At 32.3% G+C, this 9,049-nt stretch overlaps 1 protein-coding gene across 1 annotated transcript; it reads right to left on the bottom strand.

Annotated features, from left to right (window-relative positions):
* Nucleotides 1-5,068: 5,068 nt before the first annotated feature.
* On the bottom strand, nt 5,069-7,295 carry LOC145156931 (non-structural maintenance of chromosomes element 4 homolog A-like). Its single transcript, XM_079076136.1, has 8 exons — nt 7,190-7,295; nt 6,936-7,065; nt 6,750-6,830; nt 6,206-6,452; nt 6,024-6,123; nt 5,722-5,938; nt 5,542-5,633; nt 5,069-5,446 (listed from the first exon to the last, which is right to left on the bottom strand). Exons 1-8 carry the CDS (start codon nt 7,202-7,204, stop codon nt 5,258-5,260), a joined length of 1,071 nt encoding a protein of 356 aa, XP_078932262.1. The 5' UTR covers nt 7,205-7,295; the 3' UTR covers nt 5,069-5,257.
* Between the last annotated feature and the right edge of the window lie 1,754 nt (nt 7,296-9,049).

The following is a 9,049-nucleotide window of genomic DNA, read 5'->3' as shown; positions in this document are numbered from 1 at the left end:
CCATGTTTTTGACCTAAAAATGGAAGGGATGTGCATTGGATATGCATGTCCATAAAGTTATGATTTTTAGGGCTTATTAGGAGTAAGAAACCCTTCCGGAAACTTTGGGTGAGCAACTATGGAGATTTGGTGCTTAATGAGTGTCTTTATGCACTTGGTCACCCTTAAGGAGTTAGGGTTTGGGATCTTGACTTGTTGAGGAGTCTTAATGGATAAAGTTGGAAACTTTATCCACCAAGACCATGGGAAGGACCAGATCTGGGATTTGGAGCTCTTGAAGTTGTGGGGAAATGGCTTAATGGATTAAGTTGTCCATACTAGTCCTTATGGCATGGCCTTAGGTTGCCACGATGTGGCGACTGGGTAGAAACTCGTCTGCCTTGTCGTTTAGCAGCCACAACGTGGCGACCAACTGGAGTTTGACTTTTGACCGTTGACCGTTGACTTTGATCAAGTTTGACTTTAGGTCATTTGGGGTATTTTAAGTAATAGTTTGAGGCTTGGTCCCTGTGTGTTGTACATGTGACCCGTAAAGCCGGTACTTGGAGCAGCATTCAGTTCAGTTATCTTTCGGACATTGAGGTGAGTTTTCCTCACTGTACTTGTGGGTCGAAGGCACTAATATCGGCCCACTAGGTTATGTATCCTTATATATAGGATGATGTTATGTTGATTATATGATAGACTAGTAGATCTGTATGATTACATGTGCTTGCTGGTTATATGTTAGACTGGTAGATCTATATGATTACCTGTAATTGTCGGTTATTGTTTATTATTGCATATGTGGACATGTTATTGTTTTGATGGGTTGAGGCGGTCATGCTTTGTGCTAAAGGCCAAGATACCCGGGCGGTCCAGTTGATAATGTAGGCCCAAAAGAGCGGTCCAACTTATGTTGTAGGCTCGGGAGCGGTCCAGCTTATAGCTGAAGGCTCGGTGGTGGTCCAACCTAGTGTTGTAGGCCTGATTTGCGTGCATTGTATTATGATGTTGTGTGGGTACCTTGGTGGGAACTCACTAAGCTTTGGCTTACAATTTGATGTTTTGGTTTCAATTACTTTAGAGGACAGGGGAAAGGCGAAGGATTGATTGTGCACATCATCATGGATTTTATATGACTTATGATTTTGGGATACTCTGATTCATGTTATGGTTTTGAGAAACTATGTTTTTATGTAACTTATGGATTTTGGAATTGTTTGAAAAATAAAAAAGGTTGTCATGAATTTGGGATGTTACACTATCTAGATGGATCGTTAGATTGTTCCTTACGAGGTCGTGTGTGTGGCTGTGATTCTCACTTTCTCATTCAGTGAGTTATCTCACTATACTATATGTTAAAGTATGTATCCTTTGTATGATAGGATGTAAATGTATTATAGTTTGTTGATGATACAAGTAGGTTGGTATTGTCTGTTGCATGTTGATTGTATAATATGTCAACATATTATGTTTGAGGAGTTGATGGGGGATCGATACTTGACCCAAGAGCCTAAAATACTCGTGTCTATGGTTAGACATGCACTAGAGTCGTTAACTGTAGTTGATGACTAGACATGTACTAGAGTTGTTAGCCGTCATCGATGACTAGACGTGCACTAAAGTCATTAGTCGTCATTGATCATGTGGATCAGTTGTAACATCCGAGCTTTTGGTATGCATTTAATTGTCAAGTTTCTAAATTAAGAAATGGGAAGTTGTGCTGAGGAGCACGGTACACCTCTTTATGGATCGATGTGCATGGTCAATTGGGCTAAGCCCTTGAAGCATCGAGATTTATGCCTATTTAATAGTATAAACTTATAAGGTTTCGTCATTTTCACAGCCTCCATCACTTCAGATCTTTAGACTTTGGTCACAATATTTTCAAATGTTGGCAGGTTTGGTCCATATATAGAAAATAAATTACAAAAACTCTCCTTGTAATTTTATAGAAAAGGCCCCTGCGTATTGTTTTTTATAGAAATGGTCAATGTGTTTAATTAATATACTTTTTAGTCCACGTGTTTAAAAAATTTAGAAAACGGTCATTGCCGAATAAAAAAATTTACAGATTATGTCACCCACGAAACGAACGTAAGTAGATTCCTGACCTGCGTCCCCGCGAAACAGGAAGGGAGCAATTTGTAGTTATAAATAATTAAAAAATTATGTTTATTATAAATGCATAATATGTATAATCTTAGATTTTATATTATTTTTATCTATACTATAAATGATAATTTGAAAACTATTTATTTGGTATTTTTTCTAATTTGATTATTATGCTTTTTTTTTCAAATGCAAGTCATTATTTTAAATACCATTATTTTTAGTTTACGTAACTTTTACAATGTTAAATGTAGTTTTTAATATTATTATTAAATGTTGTAAGTCTTACATTACTAAAAAAACACTTATTTAGTAGAAAAAAAATTAAAAATAAAGAAGATACTTGTAGTACCCACTGAGAGTGTTAATGAAGCTGCAAACATACCATTTTGAACCCGCTCAAGGACGGAGTTGTGGCCTTGGAAGTACCAGCGATACTTGTAGTACCCACTCGATCTTTTGGCCCCACTCCGTCGAGCTTACAATTGAAATTGAAAAATAACAATGCAAATAGTTTTTATAATTATTCAATATGAAATTATATACAATTCTATTTATGTGCGAATTTTAGGTGGGATCATTAAGGGTATATTGATCGGGATAAATTTTTATCGTAAATCATATTAACTTTAAGCAATTTAAAAAAATATTAATTTGATTTAGATTTTGTAAATTGTATTTAATAATTATAACTAATAGATATCTATCTTACCATATGATTCAAGAAAAACCCAAAAAAAAAAAAAATTATTTTTTGATTTGTGGTGAATTTATTATTTTACACTTGATTTTATCGCGTTAGTTATTTTTAAAATCATATTTTTTATATTTTAATTATATAATTTCTTTTTTTGCATACCATGCAGATATTAGTTTATTAATAATAAAACATACACATTCTTAAAAAATGATTTAAAAAACTACTTAATTAGCCTTTTTGTCAACAATGAAAATACACATGATTAAGAACTATCAAGTTGGTCAAGTGATAATCATTGTGATTTTAAACATTCTACAATAGACTAATCTACAATAGACTAAGTTTTAAATTCAAATCTCAGAAGTTTCAACTTTATGATAACATTTCTTTCGGAACAAAAAAAATGATTAAGAAAATCCTACATAAAAGTTATAATATAAAATGAAATATTTTATAGCTATTTTTAATAATAAATAAACTTTTAAAAAACATTGATTTTTTCAGAGATAATATTACTAAGAAGGCATATTAAATTATAAGAGCATCTTCCAAATGGAGATTTTTTTATAATTTATTACTATTGACTTTTTATAAATGAACATTTATTTCCATTGGAGCACACCATTTTTCTGCTTATTTTTATTGACCACTCAATATATATTGAGTGGTCATTATAGTTTAATCTTTTGTATACTTTACCCCTCATCTTCTAATTATATTTTAATTTACCCCTTTATTATATTTTAGTTTTCAATTTATTTATTTAGTTAGTAGTTAATTTGATTTGTCATTTTATTTAATTTATCTATCAAATATTTTGTGACATCTTACGAACTTTTAGAAGTATTATAAAAATGTGTTTAATACAATGTATGTTTAAAAATGACTAACTAAATGGAGGGTGTTATATAGAACATTTTAAATAGATAATGATAGATTAGTTAAATTTAAAGAAAAGCTAGTGGAAGAGGTTAACCATTGGAGAGACAATTTATTTAGAGGTTAAAGTTAATGGAATAATGGGGTGACACTAATTTTAAACTATAGCATAGGTCAACCATTGGAAATGCTCTAATATTTAATTTTTTCAGATGAAAGAATGACAAGTGTATTGATTTAAGAAATTAAATCAATCAAATAGCAAATAATAATTTCTTAAAAAATCTTTCATATTTATACATGGTAAACATACATATGTTTTCATTACATCAAAAATGGTTCATTCAATTCCACCTTAGAAATTTAGAAAACCCTTAAAAATGTTTGATGTAATGATAAATGCATCTTTGAATGAAAATATTTTTTTGGAAAATGAAAAAATATTTTAAAAAAATAGAGTTGAGCTTTCAATTTTTAGTTTTCAATGAAAAATTTAAAAAACATGTTTAATTGGAACCGATGAAGTTTTCATTTTCCATCTTAGAAATTTAGAAAATTTTAAAAAACCGTAAAAATCACCTTTCTAACTTACATACAATTTGGAAAAATGAAAATTTTTCATTTTCTTAGAAAACTTTGGAAAACCAAACAAACCAAACGCGTTTTCAAAAAATTTCCATTTTTCTAAGAAATTTTTTTGCAAAACTGGAAAATTTCTACACAACCTAAAACTTTGAAATAAACGAATATGCTTTTTCATTGCCTTGTGATGGTTCAATCCATTCTTGCATAACAAAGTGGAAAGATGATAACTATTGGTAGACCAAATCGTCCATTTTCAGCAAATAGAATATCAATGTAACACAATGTGTACAGTAATAGTTTTTTAGCTTTTTATGTGTCACTCTAATTTATTTTTAGCTTTAATAAAAACTAAAACTTAGTGCAAGTTTATGTCGACTAAAAGTAAAGAAAATCTACATAGAAACAATTAAACAAGAACCTCCAGGATCCGCAAAACCCAACCAAACCTAGATTTTAAGAGAGCCCTAGGTAGCCTACTAAGACCTTAAGGACCATTCATTTCATGTGGATAAAATAAGATGTTTAAAAAAATATTTGAAAAAAAAAATAAGGTAAACTTTGTAAAAAAGTTGGTACTTATAAAAAAGTTCACTTTCATAATCATAAGTTTCTTTATTAACTTTTACTGTCTACATTAAGTCAAAAAGAAATATTACCTAGAGTTATGGTCTATTGGTCTATTTGATAACTTCACTGTCTTTGATACAAAAGCCTCTTGATTATTAAGTAACCATACATTGTCTTAAGCATTAAGAGGTCAAAATCATTTAGGACTAAATAATTCAGTTTTGCCAAAAGGAAACAAGAGAATTACAGCAATAAGTAGATCAGGCAAAAGCAATGTAATACAGTTAAGTGGGCTAATATATAAACATCTGCCTATCTGTATAACCCAAAACATTTAGATTAGTGTTTCATAATTCACACCTTAACATTTACTACCAAAACACATATACCCCTATACAAAAAGTGCCCACAAAAACACAATCTTCCAACAAATTAAACACTCCACTTACTTCCAATTTCAGGAGACCCTTCTTGATTTCTTGATACCTTTTGTGTGGTGATAATTGTAGTTGGGTGATTGTTTCTTTTCAGATCTGGTTCTGATTCACAACCACCACAACAATCAACCTTGGTCCTATGTGGCATCAACTCAGAACCTCCAGCTACTAAATCCTTCATCAACTGCATTTGCCACGTCATAATATGTTTTTTTTTTTAAATTTTCTTCATCTTGCATTAAGTATTTATTACATGGTATCTACAATTAATATGTGTACCTTCCAGTCGTTAAAGTCAAACTTAAAAACAAAGTGAGAGTATGCCACTTTCCCTGAAGACATCATGCCAGCAGAAGGAGCATTTCGTGGTGCTGAATATATATAGAAATATAAGTTGATACGTTACAAAAGTGGAGAAAAAATAAGAGATAATAAAATAGTTTATGAAGTGTGACATACAAACATAATGAGAGCCTTTCTCATTCACTGTAATCATAACTCTCCCATCTTTCACCAAGAAAGACAAGGCAAACAAGTTCTCCACAGTCTGTGCAAATGAGACTCTGTTTAGGATAATGTTTTCAAGACAAACATTAGTGTTGGTTTTGAGGATGTCAAATATTGATGCAATGATTTTCTCAGTGTTTGTCTTCTCTTTAGAGACTGTCTCCTCAATCTGTGGACAATGGAAATAATACAAACACATTCAAATGATTAAACAAATAAGTAAAACCATCATATTGACATACACTAATACATACCTCTTCTGGTTTCACCTTCTCTTCCTTCACAGATGACCTTGATCGTTTTCGTTTCACTAGAATATTTGGTGGTTTAACATCTTGCTTCATGGGCCCAATCCTTCAAGGAGATTTACAAATGATTAGGAAGAAAAAAAAAAGAGTAATACGAAATTGGGAATAGATCAAGGTAAAGAACTCACATGGTGCAGGAACCCTGAAAAGTCATGAAAAGTGGATGAGAAGCATGCAACCCGATATCTTTCCACTGAATTTGAGCAGTTTCAGTAATTTCTGTACTTTCCTTCTTCCCAAATTGACTGATCAAGCTTGAAACAAATAGTGACGGGGTTACACTTCCTGTGCTATGCACCCTAATGGAAGCCACCAGTGTGTTGGCTAGGTCTCGTAGTGCCTCCGCATCTGACACTTGCTCTCTCGGTTTATTGACTACAAGAGACAAATATGTATTTTGTATGTTTGTATTAGAAAACAAATTTCTAAGATCCAAAAATCAATCACCGATGGAATAACACTTTATCAAAGTTTCTAGTAAATAGTGTAACTTATATGTTTCAATTTTGTATTTACAGAAAATTGATTGCAATTTGCAACTTGGAAAAATGGAAACGAAGAGGCAGAACGTCTTCCACTAAGTAAGTTTAAGAAGAAATTGAAATTTGATACCGGTGATCTCGTAAAATTTAGGATCAACAACGTCAGAATCACAAAACGGCAGAGCATTACCTAGATGGTGCATTTCGTCTACTTCGTCAATAATGGAGATGAATTTATTTGAACTAGCAGCTGCTATCTCATCGCTCCTATCTGAGAAATTACATCCATAATTAAGAGAACATACGAATAAACGAGATCAACAGAAAGTGTTATTTGTTAAAAGATGTTTTTGTACAATAAACTACTGAAAAGTACCACGAATGTAACTCTGGATAGAGAGATATCCGGAACGAAGAACTCTGCGCTGGATATGGTTTTGATCGTTGGACTGATCTGGATGAGTATCATCTGTATACTCCATTTTAGGCCGCTTCTTTCGATCATCCTTTAACGACATTATTCAGGTCTTTAGTTGGAATTCAAAAAAAAAAAAAAAAAACCCTAACTAAGAGAGAGAGAGAGAGAGTTGAAAGTTCAAGCTTTCAAGAGAAGCAGATCAATTGGCGTACCCAGTACGATTTCATATTGTACGTGCGATGACGTAGTGTGTCAGTTCCCGCGTTTATGAGAAAAAACTGAATTTGAATGAAATGCTTTCAAAAGGAAAGTTCGAAGTTCAAACGGTTTTTTTTTCTTTTCAAATGTAGCAATCCACCCCATTAGTAAAATAACACGTAAATTCAGTTGATGATGGGAGCGGGAATATGGATCAAAAATTCGATAGGGGAGGCTTAGAGAATGCCACGTGGCAAAAATCTACTAATGAAATGCCTCCCCCATCGAATTTTTCCCGCTCTCATCATCTAACTGAATTTCCGAAATTGCCACTCATAATTTTGAAATCTAATTCGTCTGGTAACTGATAAGAATTTCCAATTTGTGGCCGAGATATCAACTACTGATCACCAGAATTTGAGACCGCCATCCTCCCTCACCATAAACCCTATTCTCTCCACCCTCTTTAAAAACTTCATCAATCTCAGGACCTGGTTCTCAATTTTCACACATATATTAATCTTGAAGGAAATCCAATTTGATTTTCATCCATATTCGTCGTCACTCACCCTTCAACATGCTAGAAAACATAACCTTGTCATCAGCATTTTCATCTTAGTTTTTTCTAATAAGCAATGTACCGTCAAAGAAAACCCTAGACATCGTCGCCGCTACTCTCTTTGAAAACCATAGATCCCCAACTGTCGTTATCACCCAAGCTTCACCATGAAAAAAAATCATAAGCCCACACTGTAGGTATATTTGCTCTTCTTTGATTGAAATACTTGATTTGCTTTTGGCATTCGAACCATCTTTTGCTTCTTTTGGTTTCTTGAAGACGAGATTGAAGTTATTAGTCATTGGGTTTAATTATTTCAGGTACAATCATCTTGCTATGATCAATCCGAGAATTCACTCTCTCAGTCAAAAGGTAATATAAATTCTTCAAATATCCATATGTGTAGGTTTTGCTGTTTTTTTTTCGTTTTGACACACAGTCACAATCACTTACTGTTAGTCTCTTATGCTTATAAAATTGTTTTAGATATTTAGTTTATTGGTGTGACCCTTCTACATGAACTCTTGCATCCATTCAGAATCAGAATGGTATATTCATTTGGGTATATCTCGGTGTTGAAATATTGACATGTTTGTTGTTCTTATGATATGCACTCTAAAGTAGCCTTTAATTAATCATTTTCTGCTTAAGTTTGCTAAATTTGGCGTCACACATCTCTTTCTAATATGCAGGGTCCATATAAGGTTAAACACATAATCATTGGTGGTCCATACAAGGTTAGTAATTTTGTTCAATTTTATTATATCTTTACATGTTCTTGCATTATTCATTTTTCCCTTTTTCTTTACCGTTAATGAAATTATAACATGTTTATGTTTATAGAATCGATTGCTTATTCGTGCATGTATTTTGTTGTATCTGTGTAGGTGATTTTCAATTATAGCATCTTAGATTCAAAGTACAATGATATTACTTTGAAAGTAGAATGTTATAATCCTCATGATATGTACTCAAGTGTTTTTTGGAGGAATTACAATTACGTTATTACCCCTCCTGTTACTCCATTTTTGCATACGTTACAATTACATTATTACCCCTCCTCTTAATCCATTTTGCATATGTTACAGGATGATTGAAGTGTAATTTTTAATGAGGATGCTGCATTTGTTTTTTTTTTTTTTTAATTTAAACAGGGACCATCCTTCAAATATTTTTATTTATGAGAGGGAGCATTCCAGTAATTTGTATAACAGGGAATGAATGAATGAGATTTTTTCCAAAAAAATGACAGTTATGACACTTTTTTTGTCAATTTAGTCATTTTGATGCTTTTTTTTAATAAATTTGACAGTTA

Source organism: Lactuca virosa, chromosome 2 (genome assembly GCF_052849685.1).
Source record: "Lactuca virosa cultivar CGN04683 chromosome 2, Lactuca_virosa_CGN04683_v6, whole genome shotgun sequence".
NCBI lineage: Eukaryota > Viridiplantae > Streptophyta > Magnoliopsida > Asterales > Asteraceae > Lactuca > Lactuca virosa.
The sequence above is the reverse complement of the archived record's forward strand: the minus strand, read 5'-3'. Positions and strand labels throughout refer to the sequence as shown.